Source organism: Scylla paramamosain, chromosome 7 (genome assembly GCF_035594125.1).
Source record: "Scylla paramamosain isolate STU-SP2022 chromosome 7, ASM3559412v1, whole genome shotgun sequence".
Lineage (NCBI taxonomy): Eukaryota > Metazoa > Arthropoda > Malacostraca > Decapoda > Portunidae > Scylla > Scylla paramamosain.
Genome location: NC_087157.1, coordinates 31,039,562 through 31,063,115, shown reverse-complemented (window position 1 = coordinate 31,063,115; position 23,554 = coordinate 31,039,562). Strand labels below are relative to the sequence as shown.

The 23,554-nt window shown below is 41.1% G+C and overlaps 1 protein-coding gene across 4 annotated transcripts in view; it reads right to left on the bottom strand.

Moving 5' to 3' along the window:
- Positions 1 to 23,554, bottom strand: part of LOC135101845 (uncharacterized) — a 116,093-nt gene that overhangs the window by 24,147 nt on the left and 68,392 nt on the right. For 2 of the 4 annotated variants that reach the window (XR_010269403.1, XM_064006128.1), the window contains one exon: positions 3,327 to 3,438. Coding sequence is in view for 2 of the 4 variants with exons in the window: in XM_064006128.1 (XP_063862198.1) it covers positions 3,327 to 3,438 (112 nt within the window). In the remaining 2 variants the exon portion in view is untranslated. Of the gene's footprint in view, positions 1 to 2,937; positions 3,439 to 23,006; positions 23,179 to 23,554 lie in introns of those variants that run through there. The other 2 variants (XM_064006127.1, XR_010269404.1) reach the window with 2 other exon arrangements.

Here is a 23,554-nt window from a genome sequence, read left to right as displayed (position 1 = left end):
TGTATTGAGTCCGTGTTTCAGTCATGTTCCGTTTCCTAGGTAACTCAAGAGTGTTTCCTGTTTGCTTGTTGTGTTTCCACTAGTGTTCTTAAATAATGGCTGGTTTGAATGTGTTTTTGTGTGCTGCATTCACGATTCATCCGCCTGCCGCAGAGAGAGAGAGAGAGAGAGAGAGAGAGAGAGAGAGAGAGAGAGAGAGAGAGAGAGAGAGAGAGAGAGAGAGAGAGAGAGAGAGAGAGAGAGAGAGTCGGAAATAGTGACCGGAAGATGGGAAGAAGCAAAGAAGGTAAAATAGAAAGCAAGAAGAGACGGATAAGACTGGGGAAGAGAGAAAGCAGGCGAGGAGGAGGAGTAGGAGGAGGAGGAGGAGGAGGAGGAGGAGGAGGAGGAGGAAGAAAAGAAAGAAGGAAGGAGGAAAGAAAATGGATAAAGAAATTAAGTTATAATGAAAAAAAGAACAAATGGTGATCGTAAAAGCAGAGAGAGAGAGAGAGAGAGAGGAGAGAGAGAGAGAGAGAGAGAGAGAGAGAGAGAGAGAGAGAGAGAGAGAGAGAGAACAAAGTAACAGCCACAAGGGGAGATGAGATAGACGCATTAAAGTGGGGGGCGCAATACGTGATGGACGATTAATATTTGCCTCGAAAATGGGAATTTGATAATCATTGGTGGCTCTCGCCTGCGTCTCACGCGGAGCACCAGGTAATTTCATCAGGCGGAAAATGGCGCGCTGGTAACTCATCCTTCTTTTACGTGTTGGGTCTGATAATGCAATTTCACATCGATTAATCTCTCTTTCTGTCCTCGCCCCTTTTCATTCTCGTCGCTCAGGGGCGTTTTTTCCTTTTTTTCTTTTTTGTTACTCTCTCCTGTTCCTTGGTTCCTTCCTTCTCTTCCTCCTCCTCCTACTCTCGCTCCTGCTGCTCCTCCTCCTCCTCCCACTGTGTCTTTCGCTCGAGTTAGCTCCTCTCATTCCACCGTCAGCGAGAAAATAGTCGACTCGCTGAGCAAGAGAGATGCGATAGCGTAATGGCGATGCTACGATTATCTCCGACGCGCTGCACGGGAGAGGAAGACGCTGCGGGAGTGCTGAGAGAGAGGCACATTTTGAGGACGCGAGGGGCTGGCGACGCACTCCAATTTACGGGGCCAAGAGGGCGGCAAGGGGAAGGTGTTGAGGGATGTGCTGGGCTGCTGGAGCCAAAGGACGTGTGGCTAACAGTGGGTGAAAGGATTGGGTGGAGAGCAAGACTAAGGTTGCAGAAGAGGTATGGGAAAGTGACCAAACGGAAGGTGTTGGTGGTGGTGTTGGTGGTGGTGGTGGTGATGATAATGGCGGGGCGCTGCTGTCCTGGCCACTCCTTTGTTAGACGCTGGTGGGGTGAGGGATTGAAGATGAATTAAGACCAAGCAGCAAAAAGGAGCGGGAGATGGAAGATGTGAAGTGGTGAGGGATGTGAGGACAAATGGGGGAGTGAAGAAGGAGAGAAATGAGCCTGGATAAGATGAGGGTGCGAGGGACGGGGTGGAGAGGAGACGGAGGAGGGGGAGGAGGAGGAGGAGGAGGAGGAGGAGGAGGGCAGTAAGTGAGGGGCGGCTTACTCTGAGCAAAAACACCACTCAGACTAATGAGAGGCGCTGGAAGGACGGGCGTCTGTGCTCAGTGTATACGTGCCTCATCGCAGCTGCCATTCCCCGACACGCGAACGCTAAGCTCCGGCTCAAAACGGCTGTAACGTGACCGAGAACACACGAATGTAAACTATGTAGGAATCTAAAATACTTACTCGTCGGCTCGTCAAGTCTGCGAGACATATTGCACACAAACACACACACACACCACACACACACACACACACACACACACACACACACACACACACACACACACACAACTTCCCCTCGTATCATTAACACAATTTTACCAGTCTCGTTGTCGATGCATCTTATCTTTCATATGAACCACTTCCCCTCGACAATACTCGTATGGTTTCTTTTGATGCAAATTAGTCAGGTTTAATAAGCGAAGAGTGTTTTCTTTCCGTGCAGTAAGAACTTAACCCTGATTTGTTACTCCGTGCCTGAGTGCCTCGACCACGCGTCTCCCCTTGCCTCTTAATTCTTTATGACGTGATTGCCAAGAAAAGGGAGAGAGAGAATTCTTACGTAAACAGTCCACGAGTGTTCTTACATGAAGGATTACACGTGTAACATTTTTCTCTCTTCTGCGTCGTTATTAAAATACACTCATTGTTTTTAAACCGACTTTTTTTCTATCCACACTCGTTGCTATTAAAGGATTCACGTTCTTTTACTTCATAGTCATTGTTTTAAAGGATCCACGTGACTTCTAGAATCCGCACATTGTTCTGAAGGAGCTGTTGTCTCTTTAAAAATCCTCTCTGGTTTTGAAGATTTTACAACTTTAAAAATCCATACTCGTTGGTTTTAAAGGACTGGAGATTCTCACTTATTGTTTTAAACGACTCACGAGCCTTTGAAATCCACACTCATTGATTTAAAAGATTCATGACTATAAAATTCACATTCATTGTTTCTAAAAGGTGCACGAGTCAAAAAATATACATTTACTTTCTAAAAGTATTTACGATTGTAGAAAAATCCACCGTTACTTCTCAAAGGATCTACACACACACACACACACACACACACACACACACACACACACACACACACACACACACACACACACACACTTTTTAGATTATCCTCAGTTATGAACAAAAATCCATCTTCATTCTTTGTAAAGAATCCTGAGGGAGCAATATTCCAAAATGATACTTTTAAAGACTTCAAAATCCACTTTTATTCTTCCAAAGGGTCCACAGATCTTTGAAAGGATTAATGCATAGAAACAACAAAAAAAAAAAAAAAACCTACTATAACATTGTGTATAAATCTCAAGCCAGATTTTTCATTTTGTATGTTGAGGTAAAATCATGCGTTCCAAGAAGTTATTGACTGGACCTCCCCTGACGACAGTGGCACCGCGCCGTTTGTGTCAGCAGCACGCCACTGTCTCGGGTCTTATCCCTCTGTTTGCTAGGGGAGAGTACAATAAAGAGAAAAGACTCCCAGCAGTTCGTGGTACATAAAGAAAACTGGGTCGAGGAAAAGTTAAGTCAAGAATGTATTTACTTTCCGAAGGTGACCTAATACTCTTGAAAGCTCCGCGTCGAGGGAAGGCGGGAAAATTGAGGAAGTTTTGATCAGTGTAAGGAAGAGTAGCCAGGAGACTCTGATTTCAACCAAGAGGCGAGATCGAAGCAAATATACGCACATGCTACACCGTAATGCCTTGGTTTTACCTTGAAATAAGAACTCCAGTTGGCGAGGTACAGAAGGTAAGACGACCACCACCACTACCATCACCACCATCCCCATCACCACTACCACGCGTGAACTTGATTGCCGCCTCACCTGTGTGGAGTAAAATAATCATATACAGTACATCACCAAGGTAGGTAGACGAAAACTTTGAAATATATTAAAGCAGAGTCAGCTCTCAGCGCGGGACGGAATTACGCAGGGCTAATCAAAAGCATGCCGAGACTTGATGTAACATTATTCTAGATTAGAATTAATAACCTCGGTAGAAGGTTACGTCATGATGAAGCCTGACCCAGAGAGAGAGAGAGAGAGAGAGAGAGAGAGAGAGAGAGAGAGAGAGAGAGAGAGGCCGTGAAATAATGCAGTAACGGACAGGTGTAGGAAACAAAACAGTCTCCTGAAAGCGCTGTCAGGTATTGGGAGGAGAGAGGGAAGAGCAGGAGAAACGAGATGGGACGTGAGGCGAGTAATTATAAAGGGCATGATATATAATCTGGGCAGTAGAAGTGCGAGGGAGAATTATTAATAGAGATCGATTGCACGCACCACCTGTAAAGAGAGAGAGAGAGAGAGAGAGAGAGAGAGAGAGAGAGAGAGAGAGAGAGAGAGAGAGAGAGAGAGAGAGAGAGAGAGAGAGAGAGAGAGAGAGAGAGAGAGAGAGACACTGCTGTAGGTGTTATGGGACTTCAGGTAATAGTGCTAAGATTACGTTCACTACCAGAGGATTACAATCACCGACAAATTACAGCGGTACTTCTCGCTCTCCAATCCATGCCATTTGCATACACACGCTCGCTTATTCAGGTGTTACCGAGCTAGGCTGTGTATCTGTGACGAGGCTATGGCAGCACTGACTAGGCTTGTCGCTGTGATTATTTCAGATTTCCATATGGCGATCAGCAGGCGACGGAAGGGCTTATCGGATCGGGGCTGGCAGGACGGAGGGTTAACGTATACAGTGAAGGGGACAGGGAAGGAAAGCATGGATCTGATAGGGGAAGGGGCGAGCTGGTGTGGAGTGAAAGGAATCCAGTAGTGAGGGAGAGGAAAAAAAAAAAAATGAAATATGAGAGAGCAGGAAGAGGCAGGATAGTATGGAATGAAAGGAATAAGGGAATAGATTAGAGTGAAATTAGCTAGAGCGGGACAGTGTGGTGTGCGGAGGAGGTGGAATGGTGTGAGGAGATGGGATGATGCCAGCTAACGTAGGACTTGATGGTATAAATAGTATGCAGTGAAGGGCAGGGAATAAGGTGAGGCTGGCTATCGAGGGACAGGGCGGTGGGGAGTGAAGAGTATGGAGTTCAGTGGGCGGACTGACGCAGGGCGAGATGGTATGGAATGAAAGGCATGGAATAAAGAGAGTCTAGCCAGCGTGGGGCAGGGTGGTGGGAGTGAAGAGCATGGAGTAGGGTGAGGCTGATACTAGGCAGAGGGGACGCAGCAAGGGAGCGTGCGGCGAGGCAGGACAAGGCAGCGTAGGGCTGAGAAAGGCGGGGAGGAATAAATGTATTATATCGAGGAATTTGTATTATAACGTAAGGGGCGGCAATGCTCCAGCCTGGTAACACTTTGTTCTGGTATTTATGCATGCATATATTATGAAGGGAGGTGACTGCTCCCTACACTGATAATACGCAATAATGATAATGAGAGTATTATTGATAACTGATTATTACTATTATGATCATTAATAGTAATAGCCCTTCTAGTGATGGAAGTAACAGGAAGTGATTGTGGTGGCAGAAGTCGTAGTAGGTAGTAGTAGTGGTGGCGGCAGTAGTAGTAGTAGTAGTAGTAGTAGTAGTAGTAGTAGTAGTAGTAATAGTAGTAGTAGTTTCATCCTTCCAGCAGTATTTGACTTTTAATTAAGGATTGGCGCCGCAGTGGGCCTTTTTTTTTTCTAAATTTTGTTGCCCTTTGTCAGCAGCGCTCTTACATAAAAATAAATAAATGAATAAATAAATAAATAAATAGATAAATAAATAAATATATATATATATATATATATATATATATATATATATATATATATATATATATATATATATATATATATATATATATATATATATATATAATACAACAAAGTAGACAAGCCATCTCAGACACACATAGAGGCGGCGTCGTCACGTGAACCACAAGACGCGAGGCACACGGATCGATTCATGCCCGCGAGACGCCTCTTTTTGAAATGCCTACATTCTATTGCACGTCGAATGCTGCGAGGTTTTCAGATTAAATTAAAGTTTATGGCGCCCTTCACCCACCCTTTCCTGGCAGAGAGTGTATATATATATCCCCCGCGCTGTGATTAACTTCCTACCATTCTCTCTTGACTCAGAATACACGCTTTCCACCTCTAGGGATCCAGCGCCAAATATCTTTCTTTCTTTTTTTTTTCTTTCCCTTTCCTCACTGTTGCTTACACTTTCTCATTACAGTGCACGTGTACTCTCTCTCTCTCTCTCTCTCTCTCTCTCTCTCTCTCTCTCTCTCTCTCTCTCTCTCTCTCTCTCTCTGTCTGAAGAGTGCGAGTGCAGCAGCAACACATGATTGTTATTACTTCAGTCCCTTCCCCCACGGATGCCCAGCGCGAGTGGTAGTGCAGTATGTATTACATTCCACTAATTCATTCTTTACAATAGAATTCCCCTGTTCGCGTTTCCTATAAGGCAGTAATACGTGGTCTTCTCTTCTAATTAATTCCTGGAGACACTCTTCGTACATATATGTATACACACACACACACACACACACACTCAAGTCATTAGCATATGAGCTCACAGTCTCTCCACTTGCAGCAGTATTTTAATACCAGAGGCGCTACCTGCCAACGGACACTCGTGTTGCGCTGAGGAACCACGCCCGCCTCGTGGCTGTACACTAAAGACCAATGGGGCATCACGTAAAAATGGCTGTCATGTATCTCAAGCTCGTAAACACCTTGTTAATATTCCTTCCCGGCACACGTCGCTGCTTTTGTTTGAATGTTTTCAATCAAATGTTTCCAATTCTTGCATTTCTATAACTTCATCTTTTTTTTTTTTCTTGAAGGGATGGGTTTAGCTGCGGGATGTGTAGCATCTTGAACAAGTTTACTGTATCAAATTTATGCTCCTTTCGGGGCTGCTTGTAGCCACCTTTTTCAGCAAAGAGGTTATCATTATCATACTTCTTTAGCATACTCCTTCAGCAGCTCGGTAGTACAGTAATTAGCAAGTCGGCTCACACACAAGCGGTCCTGGATTTGAATCCCGTGCCGGAAGGACACAAATTAGGCTTGTCTCCATTTGCATTACAGTTTCTGTTCACCTGGCAGTTAATGGGTAGAGGTTGCAAGACGAGTAGTTGTAACCTTGCCTCTCCCGACAGGAGGAAGGCTGGCGCCGCGTGTGGGCATGCAGTGCAACACAGGAGCGGCGCCTCTCATCCACAAAGACGTATGGTTCATTCTCTTTAAATTCAGTGCCAAGTAGTATCTTTGTTTTCTTTACTCCTCCAGCTGCTTTCACTTTATCAAACACACACACACACACACACACACACACACCCGCGTAGTGTAGTGGTTAGCACGCTCGGCTCACAACCAAGAAGTCCTGGATTCGAATCCCGGGCGCGGCGAGGCAAATGGGCAAGCCTCTTAATGTGTAGCCCCTGTTCACCTAGCAGCAAGTAGGTACGGGATGTAACCCGAGGGGTTGTGACCTCGCTGTCTCGGTGTGTGGTGTGTCAGTGGTCTCAGTCCTACACAAAGATCGGTCACTATGAGCTCTGAGCTCTTTCCGTAGAGGAACGGCTGGCTGGGTGACCAGCAGACGACCGTAGGTGAATCACACACACACACACACACACACCACACACACCCAACAGCGTCGTTTGAAAATCTGCCATAGAGTCGTCCAAATAAAGCTGTGTAATCCGCAAGCAGGTTCGCATCAACAAAGCTCCCATCGCACCCATGCAACCTGAGAGGATTAAAGGCGTGAACTATTAAACCCGAATTTAGCTTTCACCTCCATCAGCACACAATCCATAAATGCATCGAATTGCCATCCAGACACTGCACGTTCCCTCTAGGCAGGACTCATCGCCTGTCCCCTCTCCTTCTCTCCTCTCCACAGTCCTCCCTCCCACCACTTCATTCTTATCTCTCTCTTTTTTTCCTCTCCTTTTCTATCAGTTCCTTCTCTCTCTCTCTCTCTCTCTCTCTCTCTCTCTCTCTCTCTCTCTCTCTCTCTCTCTCTCTCTCTCTCTCTCTCTCTCTCTCTCTCTCTCTCTCTCTCTCTCGTGATTCTATTCTCTCTTTCCTCTACCCTCCGCGCTACATCCACATCCCCCTTTTCGCTTCTCTCTACTCTCGCCAGCCTCTCTACTCCTCCTCGCCTGGCCTCCACCTCCCCTCCCAGTTTCCCTCCCTCTCTCTCTAAAATGTCTAAAAGTCTGCGGAAGCTAAATATTCCAAAGCTTTTTACTCGTTTATTCATTCCGTTCATGTGTAAGCTGCGAGTGCCAAAGTGCATAGGCAGCTCTGGGTACTGGTGACGAAGCTTGTTCGCGACGGTGCACCATTTTTTTTCTTTTTTTGTTGTGTACGCTATGTGGAAATGCTTCGAGACACATGCAGGGTGTAGTTAACAAAATTAAATCAGCAGCGTGCGTGAGCCGAGCCGATGTCGAGTTGTTAAAGATGATCGGGAATACCCAAGTTTGTCCTGCCGTTACTGGAGTGTTCACTTCAAGTCACCACTGCTTTGTTCAGAGTCATACACACGCTATTTACGTAATCTAGTTTTAGTTACGTCGTCTGCTCAGTCTAGCGTCGTGGTATGGTGAGAGATGTATATTCATTTAGCGAGGTGCAGCGCCTCTACAGACGCTGGCGACCATGGAATACCACACCTCTCTCTTTCTCTCCTCGTCAACTGTAGCAGATGTCCAGCCTTGCTTCCATTTCCCACAGCTCTCATAGTATTTAAAATTAATACTATAAAACTACACCACGCCCACCAGCACATGTATTTTAAAACGTGCTTTCTATGACCTAACGCCGCACATTGTTGCTTTGACAAAAAGAGTGAGTCACTTGATGAGTTCATGTAGATTTTTGGGATGTGGACCGGACTGTGTTGTAATACAGTTACCCGGTTGTCGCGCCGCGTATACTGGTATTTTAACTGCTGCTCCTACGCACTCATCAAAGAACAAACGGGTTTCGATTTAGGCCAGGGAGACGGTGAATGAGCCGGGGAATGAGTACCTGGAGAAATAGTGAAGGCAAACTATGGTAACAACATTCCACAGCCTCTCAAGCAACATTCATGCTGCTGTAAGTGATACTGCTCATTTGAAGGCATCTTGGATGAAAGATATGAACTACGTAATCATGTCGAGGTATCGGCAGGAGGTCGTCCATTCAGCGTTCATCATTTACACCAGGAATAGCTGCTTGCCTTGGCAGATAAGCCTCATCCTTTATCGCGATGTTCCTGGAAGGTCAGACTATCAGGCATACACATAAGTCCACTGGCAGGCACACGAGTGGTCACCTCGAGTGCCTGGTTTCATATTGCGTTGAGATCATGAACACTGCACAGGGCGGTCACACTCTGGTAACTGCTGCCACAGTATATACTGTGATATGCAGTGTGTGTATGTGTGTGTGTGTGTGTGTGTATATATATATATATATATATATATATATATATATATATATATATATATATATATATATATATATATATATATATATATATATATATATAAATATATATATATATATATATATATATATATATATATATATATATATATATATATATATATATATATATATATATATATATATATATATATATATATATATATATATATTATTTATAATGGAAACTCCAGTACACGGAATGATGTCATGGAAGCAAAAGGTGAAGGTCGTAGTGAGGCACAAATGATTTATTAACTATATTTTACGCTTCCCTAACAGAGGGACACGAGCTTCATAGAATTACACGTAGAACATGTGTGTGTGTGACCAGGTGTTGGTAAACGACGAAAAGTACTGGGTGTTTGGGTTTCATGAGGATGTGAAAGTTAGAGCACGGATGAATATAACGCTCCTGAGAACCATTCGACCGAGGCAATTACCATTTCTAGGTCATGTAATAAGAGGGAGATAGAGAAAGCCTGTTTACAAGGAACGATACAAGAGGAAACAGAAAGAGGGAGACAACGAGCAAAATACCTGAACAGCTTGCTACGAAATACAGAAGACAACTGGAAGGCACATGATAAAATGAGGGGCAGAAAGAAGAACAGGAGAGATGAATTTCCAAGGTCGCCGACGTCGGTAACGTACGCAAGAAAGTTGGAAAAAGGAACTGAGAACGTAGAGGGATTATGAAAGTTAGGAGGTGTGTACGTAGATGTGTAGGGGGTGTGGGTGGTTTAGAAAGTTATGGCTATGTTATGGATTACTGGTGTTCGGGTGATTTCGTGGGCGTTCAATGATGCTGTGGGAGTTTTAAAGGAGACTAGGGTGTAAAGGGGGGACTGTGAGTGTATTGGCCTAACTGTACTGTAAAATGCAAAGATTATATTACTAGCGTGAGTGTGTGTAAGGATGGTGTGTGTGTGTGTGTGTGTGTGTGTGTGTGTGTGTGTGTGTGTGTGTGTGTGTGTGTGTGAGTGTGTGCAACTATTGTGAAACATGGGAGTGTTAGGGTGTTGCTGTGTGAGTGTGTAAGGGTGTGAGTGTCAGGGTGCTGTTTTGGGGACGTAAAGACGCTGTGGGGGTATAAAAGACAGGACTAAAGGAGTATTAGAGAGGTGTGGGGTATACCAGGTTACAAGTATGCTGAGGTGTGGAGGCAGGGCAGGTGTGGGCAAGGGAATTACAACAGGTGTGTGAAGTGTGGGAAGGAACGCAAATGACAAGCATCACAAGCCAGGTGTCTATCAGGTGTTTCTTTCTCTCTCTACTTTTTTTCTTTTCCTTTTCTTTTTTTCTTTTAGTCTTTACCCCCAGAATCAATACGGGACAACAACCATGTCTGCACAAATAAAACAAAGCAACACTCGCTAAAGTTGGCAACGCTGCGTTTTTTTCTTTTCTTCTTTTTTTAAACGAAGCTCTGTAAAAAAAAATCTTGTACCGATAAAGTGCAATTTTTTTTTTCTCTAAACTTGACAATTCATAGAAATATGTGTAAAATGGAAAAAAGAGAAAAAATGGAAAATGATAAGTTGATTTTTTTTTTCTCTCTCTCTCTCTCTCTCTCTCTGTGTGTGTGTGTGTGTGTGTGTGTGTGTGTGTGTGTACTTGGTAATTCAATATACATTCGTACCATTTGTCGTTTTTGCACAGCTTCCTCTACTCGTACATAAGAGAAACACACTCACTGCCACTCCACTTCCCTCTTCACACAAAGGATATCGGTATTTCTCTCTCTCTTCCTTCCTCTCCGCACGTTCCTGATAAACCTGCTTCCCCCTTTTCTCCAGTGCGTATTAACATTACTTTTACTATTATTATGTTATGGACAGGTCTGTAATACGGAGCTCTTTCGACTCACAGCATAGATAACCAGGCTTTGAATGACCGGAAAAGCAAACGCGATGTAGTTTCTGTTGACTTGCAAGTAAGAATGGATGGTGGCTTAAGTGGAGAAGGCATTGTTGTAGCAGAAGCTTTGTTTTAGGGAGGAGAGGCTGCTAATCTTGCCATGCTTGTCAGAAATTATTTACTATTTGGGATCATCCGTTTCCTTTTCTTTTCCTTGACGCATTAGTAAATGTTCGTAGATATTTTTTTTTTTCTGTTTCGCTTTGCCTGGAGAAGGAGAGCCCAGAAATCTTTCAATACTTGTCAGAAATAATCTACTACTTCATACAATCTCTATTTTATTCTGTTTCGCCTGACGCACTTGTGGATATTCACAGATAAAATTTTTCTGTTTCGCTTTGCCGCGGGAACGAGGCCACCAATCTTGCCATCCTTGTCAGAAATAGTCTACTACTCCATATCATCTCCGGCTTCTTCTCTTGCCTGATGCGTTACTGTCTTCAGCCTCTCTCTCATCGCCGCAATGTTGCATATCTAGCTGTCTTCTACCGCTATTTTCATGCTAATTGCTCTTCTGATCTTGCTAGCTGCATGCCTCCCCTCCTCCCGCGGCCTCGCTGCACAAGACTTTCTTCTTTCTCTGACCCCTATTCTGTCCACCTCTCTAACGCAAGAGTTAACCAGTATTCTCAATCATTCATCCCTTTCTCTGGTAAACTTTGGAACTCCCTGCCTGCTTCTGTATTTTCACCTTCCTATGACTTGAATTCCTTCAAGAGGGAGGTTTCAAGACACTTATCCTTCAATTTTTGACTACCGCATTGGACCTTTTTCTGAGACTGGCATCTCAGTGGGCTTTTTTTTTTTTTATTGGATTTTTGTTGCCTTTGGCCAGTGTCCCTCCTACATGAAAAAAAAAAAAAAATCCTCCCGGTATTCTATCCTATAACTCCCCACTTCTCAAGGTCACCTACACTTCTTAGTTAACCCCATGTTACGTCACACCGGCACCTGAAGTAACGCTCCCTCACTCCTCGCGAATGGGCAGCATCTGCCAGGCAACATTCACGCCTCAGTCTTGCGCGTAGATCAATGGAAGTTGTAATGAGTTAAGAAAGAGCACGAGACTTAAGATGGATAAACTGTATATGATATCTTGTGTGTGTGTGTGTGTGTGTGTGTGTGTGTGTGTGTGTGTGTGTGTGTGTGTGTGTGTGTGTTTGATTCATGTAGATTTGGCATTACGTCATAGTTTTAGATCACAAGTTAAAAAAAAAATATCATGGCTCTATTATTACAGAAATCAAGTGATTGAAGAACGTACACAGTAATTAAATTTAAAAGAAGTCAGTAGGCCTACACATGGCAGTGCCTGTATAAATCATATCCACCTCTATCCACGTATCATTCATATCCATATTTTAACCTTTATTCTTCTAAAGCTCGCTACTGACTCTTCACTGACAGTCCGATTATCGAGGTTATTCCAGTCATCTACCACTATTTGAGAAGAAATCTACTCCTACCCTTTTTTTCTTTTTAATCTAACATTATCAAGTGTAATTTAATTACTTATAGTCCTGTGTTGATTACTAATCTTAAGGATCTTGTCTATACCACCCTTGTTACAGTCTCTATGCTCCTCGTAACTCAATACCTCCACCAGCTTCCCTCTCGATTCCAGTGGATTCACAGAAGAGCACGGGAAGGAAGACCATATTCATCCTCAAAATATCAATAACTATTTTCTGTCACAGAAGTAAAATAAATTATAATTACAGCGAAACACGATTCTTGGAGGGTAAAAATTTACTGATAATGTACATAACTCATTAATATGTCAGATGCAATTAGGACACGAGTCGGTTTAAGTAAAAAATACACATTTAGTATGTCTGGGTAAATAGACACCTTCGCAGGGTTACGAAGAGAAAATGGGGAAATTGTGACACTACAAGACGGATTTTTAGTCAAGGTGGAAGTTCCTACTCTTTTCTTGTCGGGAATCAACGGTGAAATGCTGCAGAAGAGACAGAGAGTCAAGCATAGGAAAGATTTCAAGCATGACGGAACGGGGATGGTCGTGGCGCACTGCTGGTTGGTGCCGCGCATAACATGACAGTGATGGCGATTCTATGCTTACCATCGCTCCTCCACCACCTTCCCCCAGAGCACAAATAAAAATATAATGAAATCGAATAAATTAGATATAAATAGATCAATAGATAAATAGATGAAGCGTAAAATAAAAAAAAAGTCATTAAAGAAAATAAAGCAAATGTAAATAAGTGAAATCACGCTGTGTGTCTTCTAATTATTATTATCATTATCATTATTATTATTACTATCATCATTAGTTGTAGTGGTAGTAGTAGTAGTAGTAGTAGTAGTAGTAGTAGTAGTAGTAGTAGTAGTAATACTAGTGGTAATAGTAGTAGTAGTAATATTGTATTACTACTACTATTACTAGTACTACAGCTACCACCTACTACTACTTTTATCATCATCATCATCATCATCATCATGCCTGTGTGTGGCCAAATAGTGTAATGTTTAGCCACGCTAAAAAAAAAAAAAAATCAATTAAAAGTAAAATAAACTAATTATACTTCATATTAAAAACGAACGAAGTGCGCTTATAAAATGGAAGAGTCTAAAACACACACACACACACACACACACACACACACACATGGAAAAAATAATAAAAATAATGTAGGATGGTGTTCTGTGAAAATAGCAACAGCTTCCACTTTTAGAGCAGAAACAATTAACTTGATTCACAAGTGGAACATTACTTCAAACAGAATAAAGCAGAGAGGGAATAAAAGCACCGTTTGAGGCTCTTAAGTATTGATGATGACATTCAGTCTGTGAATTCTTAAATGGCGCCAGCGATTAATGAACTGAAGAGAAATAAAGAAGAAAGATCGTCAGAGAGAGAGAGAGAGAGAGAGAGAGAGAGAGAGAGAGAGAGAGAGAGAGAGAGAGACATTAGAAATTTGACCTGGTGAATAGAAAGAAATATGGAACTTGAAACTACCTTGAAACTACTATACATACAAGTGATGAAATCGAGAGGACAGAACTGAGGACTCTTCACAGGAGGCACAGGGAGCAAAAGAGAGAGAGAGAGAAACGTGAATCTGAAACGAGAAACCAGTAAGAAAGGAAGAAATTTACAGCCTTGAACGAGACCTCAGGAACAGAAAACGGGGGTTGGAGAGGGAAAGATAGACGTAGGTATTTTGTAGATGTAAGGACACACGGACAAACACACAGACTGACAGACAGACAGACAGACAGACAGAAAAAACGGACATTCAGATAAGCAGACAGACAGAGAACAGAAGAGAAAGAGACAGATGGAAAAACACAAAGATGGAAACACACACACACACACACACACACACACACACACACACACACACACACACACAGCTGTATATATGTAGGCGTGAAAACTGATTCCAGGAAGCTTTCTTATCGCCCTCCCCGCGGCGCCAGACACGTGAAGCCAGCACAATAATACTCTTTTCTTGGCCGCTGCGAGAAAAAGATTTATGGAAGGTCTTCTTTACACACACACACACATACATACACACACACACACACACACACACACACAGGCGAGACTATGTACCACGGGCCACTATGAAAAAAAAAAATAAAACTCGAACTTAAACTTTTACATGAGTTCCTGAACATAAAGAGATAAGAGGAACATCTCAGAACACTGAAACTGCTATTAAGGGATCAATGTGAGCTTAGAGGATAAAGTCTACTACACAAACTTATTAAATTTCAAGGACACTGAGATACAAAAATCCTGCAGGGAAATGAGGTGGGGAGGGGCAGGTTTAGCTTCTATATTTAGCTTGAAAGAAGGCTCTTCACCGCGCCTTTCATCGGATATTAGTTTGGAAGCTGGAGAGAAGAGATGAGCGTTCTTTACTGAAGTGGATGGATGGACTTCCTTAGCAACGGACGCTGTTATGTTCATCACCATCATCATCATCATTATCACCGTCACCATCATTCTTCATAATTCCACTGCAGGATAAAAATATTTCCACACGTCGCTGTCTCGTCTATTCCTGGCATCTGAACTTCTCACGATCAACAAGGCTTCCTATTTCATTTCTGCGTTTAGGTTTCTGTCTGCCTTGCCCTTTTTTTTTACCATTACTAAGTTGTCATTATACTATTTTAATTGTTCATCCATTGCCTGTTTAGTGCATGACGTGTCCAGCCCGTGACCTTACCATTTCTTATTGTTTTGAGTGTTACCAAGATTTTTTTTTTTTCCTGTAATATTTGACGCTCTCTTCTTATTCTTCCATGTTATGTTAAGTATTTTTGTCTCCATTTCTTTCTGAAGTGTTTGTTCCAGGAGTATTTGATAAAACTCTCTATTTCTGAAAGCATTCACCAATCCTCCTCCCTTCTCTTTATTGGCAGTGAGAGAAAGCCTTTCATAGGGATTTTATTTCAATAAAGTACTAAATCCTATCGCTGCTCTTGTTTCAATTTATTTTCGATAATCTAGATGCACTAATTTTCTGTCGTTACTAAACACATTTATTATTTTCTATAACTACATTCCTAGTTTAATATGTAATTATTAAATACCTCCTCTGTTTTCTTCATATTTATCTTTAAAAGACATCATAAATGATCAAATTAAAACCATCACACACATATGACAGTCACTCAGCATCTCTGGTGATGAAGTACAAATCCTAAGATCTTCATAGATATTTAATGTAAAGAACCTTGCTAAGTTCCAAGACGTTAGTCAAACGGAGCCACTCGGGGAAAACAGTATTCAATAAAGATCGTGTTATAAATTTTGTGAAAAGTAAAATAAGGCAGAGAATAAAACATAAGGTAAGGAGGAACTACTAAAGACTTCAGGAAAGAGGAGGAATACATTGGAATAATCCTACACCTTGAACGTAGTGACAAGGTAAGGAACATATAGTTATAGTTGACTGATATGAAAACAAGATGCATGGACACAAACGCGGACATGATAGGATACTTAGCGTTGCTATTCTTACAGTGGACATTTATAAAGTGATGGAAGTGTCAGAACTCTTGGTCGTCCTGTCTTAACATTCTGATTACTGCTGGAGAAAAAATAATTTGCACGCACACACAAATAAGAAAAAGAACAGGTGTTTAATTTTGTCATTCATAAGCTGCAGAACTAAGAAACAGTACTGCAAAATGTCTAGTTGTTGAAGATTGTGAGAGAAAAAATGTCTACTACTGAAAAGAATGTTAAAAGAATTGGCAAGAGCCTACAGCCACAACACGGGTGGATCATCTTCCTGTTTAACATAAAAACAAAAAAGGAAATGTTGATCGAAGGAAAAGTGAAACCAGGACAATGGCTGGGTATTTTTATTTCCCGATTACTTTCGCTGTTGGGTTTCCTCGCGGGGTCAGCAGCAGGTAGCCAGCTGACCTGACGTCCCCGGCCGGTAAGACCCATTGCTTTATGGCAGTCCCTCAGAGGAAGCCTGACCTGTGAAACTCGTCTGGAAATAAACCAACATAACCCTTGCCTTGGTTTCTCTTCCCATCGATCAACACTCGTCGTCCCGCGTCCGCACAGCCAAAAGATTACTCAAGATTAAAGACTTACGAAACTATTGCTTTTCAATTAGAGTTCCTGACTCGTGAATCTGTACCCCGAGGCAATGGTGTGCGCGAGGAATATAAATTATAGTTTTAAAGAAACAGATAGCCAATAGATAAAACAGTATTAGGGGAAGAGATATCACACACACACACACACACACACACACACACACGTAATTTCTTGTCATTATTAGGATTATAGAAGGATTCAGAAAAATGAGAAAGAAAACCCAACTATACCAACACCATTATAGAACTATGCCCCCCCCCCCACACTCTCTCTCTCTCTCTCTCTCTCTCTCTCTCTCTCTCTCTCTCTCTCTCTCTCTCTCTCTCTCATAACTCGATAACGCTCAATTGGTGTTTTACGGAGCCCATAAAAACGAGCTTAGTACTCATTGAGTGGCTCAGGGTTGAAAATAGCTCCACTGTTCTTCGAAATAGAGATTCACTTTTCAAATCAATATAAAACAGAGGGCAGCCAGCAAAGCGCAACGAGTGGAGGAGGAGGAGGAGAAGGACGAGGAGGAGGAGGAGGAGGAGGAGAATAAGGAAGAGGAGAAGGAGGACGAAGAAAGAAAGGGTAATGAAAAGAAGGCGAGACGGAATCAAAGGAAAAGAGAGAGAGAGAGAGAGAGAGAGAGAGAGAGAGAGAGAGAGAGAGAGAGAGAGAGAGAGAGAGAGAGAGAGAGAGAGAGAGAGAGAGAGAGAGAGAGAGAGAGAGAGAGAGAGAGAATTAGAATTAGAATAAGACAAAGGAGTGATAGAAAAGAGGAGGAGAAGGAGAGGAAGGAGTTGGATGAAAGGGATTAAGTGGAGGACGAGAAGGAGAAGGACGCAGATAAAGAAGAAGAAAAGAGGAGGAGGAGGAGGAGGAGGAAAAGGAAAATGATAATAAAGATCATGATGGCGATGACGGTAATAATGATTTTTTTTTGTGAAAACATTGAAGAAGAAGAAGAAGAAGAAGGAAAAAAGGAGAGCAAAGGAAAGAACAAGAACAACAAGATGATGTACATAGGAAGAGGAAGAAGAGGAGAATGCCAAGGACAACGAAGAAGATGCGAACGGGGACGAGAAACAAAAAGAAAACAAAAAAAAAAAATTAAGAGGGAGGCAGAAGAGGAAGGGAGGGGGGAGTAAAAAATAAAAAAAGAAAGGGCGGACATCGGTAATGGATATAGATGGCGGGAAAAAAAATCGTCTCTGGGAGTAGAGTGTGATGACCGTGCTAACAAAATTCCTGGGTGACCTACTAACCATACAGAACCGAAGGAGTGTTTTCTTTAAGCCCCAGACCTCTTACTTCACTGTGTTATTCCCCACGACAAGAAAAATAAGCGTGGAGACGGGGATAGAGGAAGAGGAGGAGGAAGAGGAGGAGGAGGAAGAGGAGGAGGCCACTCAGTTCCTCGCTAAGCACAGCTGGCGGTGGTCTGGAGGGCTTGGCAGCATCAAACTCCACGGTGTTGTTTGTCTGCGTCTGTGGGTCCCTTTTTCTTTCCCGTGCTTCGTTGTTCTTTTGTTCTGTCCGTTTGTTTGTGTTTGCGTGTCTCACTGTCTGATAAATTGATTCGTTATTTCTATGCGTTTTTTTTTCTATTTCTTTTCCGAATTAGCATTTCTCTCTCTCTCTCTCTCTCTCTCTCTCTCTCTCTCTCTCTCTCTCTCTCTCTCTCTCTCTCTCTCTCTGGCTGTTCATTATGTAACATCATCTGCTCTCGTAAGCGTGACCTTCAATCTCGAATTTTCTATAAAGTAAATGAGACTTACTAGTCACTCGTACCGTTATGTACGTTCACCTTTCACATTCTGTAATTCTCCTGGATATTTAATTCTTGGATTATTTAACTACCACTGTAAATCACATTTTAATCGTTCTCCTTTCTAAAAATATTAGTTATATAAAGTTTCACGGAATTTGTTGGACATATTCCACTCACCATTAATCTGGTGATGAAGAGCAGCCGTTGCAACACCCTACTCGTATTTCTCATGGTCTTGGAAAAACACGCAACACAGGGTGAGTGTTGCTTCATCAGTCTGCCTACAGGATAACTTCCATAAATAGACGGAACGCTCGATTTTTTTTGTTTTTCAATGCGAGAAATATCAGTATAAGCTAGACAGGTGAAGTCATATAGCGCTGTGGTGAAGTCTGCTGTAAGGTAACGGTGTCAGGGTACAGTTAAGAGAGCGCCACTTTTCTGGGCGAGGCAAAGCAAGGCTGAAATCGGATCCTCTTTACAAGCCATGATGGTTAAATCAAAACAACAGAACGCTGGAAGAGGAAGTGTAGTGCTGGAGATTTTATCCGGCCATCGCCACTGAAGTCTTCCCATCTATGTGATTCAGCATTATCATCACTACTTCTGTCATCATCATTGTATTCATCATTGTTGTTATCGCTGTCGTCGTCGTCGTCGTTGTTGTTGTTGTTATAACTACTACTATTAGCTCTCTCTCTCTCTCTCTCTCTCTCTCTCTCTCTCTCTCTCTCTCTCTCTCTTTCTCTCTCTCTCTCTCTCTCTCTCTCTCTCTGCACAACGTCTCAAAATATTAGATTCCTCATATGTTACTTCAGTCATCTATAGGCCCCACAGCAAACATATAGCAGTTAATGAATTCACCACAACTGCCAATCAGATATTGACCACCGGCATATTCAGATGTAGTAAAACTATTCTTCTTGGAGATTTTACTATTAATCTGTTAGACCATTCAACTCATCTTCCTACAAATACTTTCCTTAATGCAATGCAAGCACTAAACTATTTCCCTCATACATCCCGCCCAACAAGATTCCCAGACAACCCTGATCTTAGTCAACCATCCTTACTGGATCAGATCTGGACTAACTTTACTCCACCATCCTCTTCTCGTATCATCCATTTCAATCTATCTGATCATTTGACCATATTTGTTAATATAACTCTAAATTTGACACCAGACTATAAACATAAAATCAGCTTTAGGATATTCAACAGTTCAAATCACAATCTCTTTACAAGTGAATTAGCTAAAGTAAACTGGAATGATCTCTAATACGAACGAAAACTTCACCACTTTCCATGATAAGATTTACACCTTGTATGATGCATGCTTCCCTCTAAAAACAAAATTTATTTCTAGTAAAAGACTACAAAACCCTTGGATCTCAAGTGGCCTATTAAATTCTGTAAAATACAAATGTACACTTTTTAAGAGTTATAAGCTGAGTTCAGTAACTCATTCCTTTTGTAAACATTATCGCAATCATGTGACAAAACTCATTAAAGAGGCAAAGTCTATTACCATCAATTTTTTGTAACCAGAAATAATACGAACAAAAATATGGAAAACAATAAATGAAATTAGAAATAATACAAACTTGAAACATAATATAACAATCCTGCAATATAACAGTTTAACTTTAGATAAACCCCTTGACATAACTGACGCCCTCATTAATTACTTCTGCAACATTGCCCATGAACTAAGTGATAGACTACCTAACTCTAACAGAAACCTAACTCATTATCTACAAAAGAATTTTCCAAATTATACATTATTGCCGGAAATATCTACCTGTGATACAAAAATTTTTTTTTTAAATAAAAAAAAAAAAAAAAAAACTCAAGTGTAAATGAGATTTCAGTTTCACTACTAAAGCATAACTCTCAGTTATTCTCCATACCATTAACCATCCTTGTTAATCAATATATCAAAACAGGGACTTTCCCTTCTATACTAAAAAAAGCGAAAATCACTCCTATCCTGAAAACTGGCCTAAACAATAATCCTGAAAACTATCGTTCAATCTCAAACCTTAATATCTTCTCAAAAATCTTTGAATCATTGATGAAAAAATATCTAATGAGGTATCTAGAGAAAATAACATTTTAAATCCAACACAGTTTGGGTTTAGACGTAATCGTAATACTTTCCAAGCACTAAACCTGTTTTCATCCGACATTTACTCTGCTCTTGATAACAAAATATCTGTCCTGTCTGTATCTATTGAATTTGCTAAAGCTTTCAATACTGTTAACCATAAAATTCTTTTAGACAAACTATATCATTATGGCGTTCGTGGTCCCATCCACTCATGGTTTACAGATTAATTGACAAACAGAAGCCAGCAAACTGTATTTGAGGGTGCATATTCCTCGTTCAATAATATTCACCTTGGAGTTCCTCAAGGTAGTATTCTAGGCCCAATACTTTTTCTTTAATTTGCATAAGTGACATATCTGATATACTTACACTCTCTAACACCATCCTATTTGCAGACGATATGACACTGTATTTAGTTGGACCACACCCAGAACAATTGAATGCAACAGCAAACAATGAACTTCATCAATTACACCAATGGTGCATAGCCAATACTTACCATTAACGTTGATAAAACATACTTTATGCTGTTTGCAACTAAAAAAAATATCACCAGCTCCCCTTTCTCTAGATTAATAATTGCAACATATCTAAATCCACCCACACTAAATTTCTTGGCATAATTTATGATGAATCAATGAATTTCAAACTTCACATAGATAATCTCACCTTAAAAATATCCAGACACATTGCCTTACTCCATCAAATTAAAGATTCTATGCCCCTATATGTACTATAGTGTATATATTATGCTCATATCTACCCACTACTTACTTACTGCAATCCAATATGGTGCACTACATATCCTACCTATCTGACTACAACTTCAACTCAAACTCAAACTACCACTACAACTTCAACTCAAAAAAATTGTTAGAATAATCACAAATAGCAGTTACTTAGAACATACACGTCCTCTGTTTAAACAAACCCAATTACTAAGATTAGAGAACATAACAAAAATTGCTATATCCATTCTTATGTTTAAAAACGAGGTATCTAAGCAAAATGTCCTCCCCGCTCACAACCATGATACACGTCACTGTGACCAACTACGTCCTCCTCCCCATCGCCTCTCAGAGTACCGTCAATCTACATCATACTTGGGACCTGCTTATTGGAATAACATCTCTCCCCATATAAAAAATTCACCATCAGTTGCTACTTTTAAAAACAAACTAAAAAAAACACATCATAAATAATTACTAATACTTGCCATTTTTCTCTCCCTTTTCTGTACCCCACTCCTTGTCCTAGGCTCATTTTATGTACATTACTGTTAATATATACTTATATCATATATATATATATATATATATATATATATATATATATATATATATATATATATATATATATATATATATATATATATATATATATATATATATATATATATATATATATATATATACTTTTCATTTCAATTTTTTTATATACAATTTTCGTGATTATTTTTTGTTTATCATAATTTAAATCTATGTACACCATTGTTACTTTATACTCACTATTGATTCTTTCTTTTGTACAATTTTCTTAGATATTCCTCTTATGCATATCTTAACATTTTCATTAGTATTTCCATTTTCTTTTTTCTTGTTTATAATGCACATTCTTGTACCCCACTACAAGCCCCTTTCCATGTCCAGATATGTAATATATACTTAGGTTTAATACATGTTTTGTTTTTTCTCTCTCTCGCTTATGTATTAGTAAAATTTTGTTCTGGGTGTTCAGTTTTTTTTTTTTTTTTTTTTTAAATTAGTGTCTTCTATTAAATACAATTTAAGTTTTGCCTGAAAAGCTAACTCTTAAAAAAAGGCTAGCCGTTAATTCATTCATCTATGTAATATACATATATATACTTATACTATTAAGTAATGGCTATAAATAAATGTCCAAAAACGTTCAAATGTTCTCTCTCTCTCTCTCTCTCTCTCTCTCTGCTTACTTCTCACTCTACTTTTCTTTTTCTTCTTTCTTCTATCAACTCTCTTTTCTTCTCTTTTGCTTTTCATCATCAGCTTCACTTCTCCATACCATGTCCACTGCCACCACCACCACCACCTCCTCCTCTTCCCCCCTCGTCCTGCTGCGCCATATGACCGGGCTTTTGCGGTGCTACAATCAATCAATCAATCAATTAATTAAAACCTTCTCCTTCACTCTTTGTCATTGTTACATAGAGACACGCCACTCCATTATTCCACGGCTGATGAGGCCTGACATGATGTGAATCCGCCCCGTGCAATGGACGGTACAATTCTTTTTTTATTCATGCTGACTGCCACATCCTTCCAGCTAGCCAGAGACAGACATAACACATAAGCACGTTCACCACAAAGATATATTTATAGATGATGGATGGGAGAAAGAGAAGGAAGACGAGGAGGAGGAAGACGAGAAAGAGAAGGACTATGAGGAGGAGGAAGAAAACGTAGAATCAATCCTCTTGGTTAGCTAATTGCAGTTGACCAATGACAGACATCGAAAAAAAAAAAAGAAAATACATATTTAAACCAATGTAAACAAACCCTTCGAAAAACACATTACCGTGAGTAATTACCTATGGCCGTGGATGCAGGTAAGGTCGGGTAGGGGGGGTGTTCAGGGAGAGAGTGTAGGCGGGCGTGGGCAGGGGAGTCAGCGTGCAGGCGTTGGTCGAAGTAGGGGGACGAGGGGGATGCAGGACGGCTCGATCAGTGATGTGCGGGGTGTGCCTGACATTTTTCTCTCTGCGCTGCCTGAGTGGGGGAGGTGGATATAAAGTCCGTGTGTTAAATAATTATCTGAAAGTGAAATACTGCGTCCATTAGGCGGAGGGCATAATTTACTTCTCTTTAATGGACGACCCCAACATCAGCCGCCGAGAAAACTGCTAATGGCTCTAAAGGTTTTACTCATCTTTTTATTACGAAACTGTACCAAAATAATACTCGCCTCGGTGCAATTAATGGAAGGTGATAGGCATCGGAAACGTATACGTATTTCGGCTGCTATTTTCGTCATTGGGGAAAGAGAATCAAATATTAAAGTTACCAGCAGAGGCGTCTTGCAGTGAAGGCCAAAAATAACGATTTAGGCTTGACAACCACTGCTGGGAAGGAGGCGGGAGCTGTT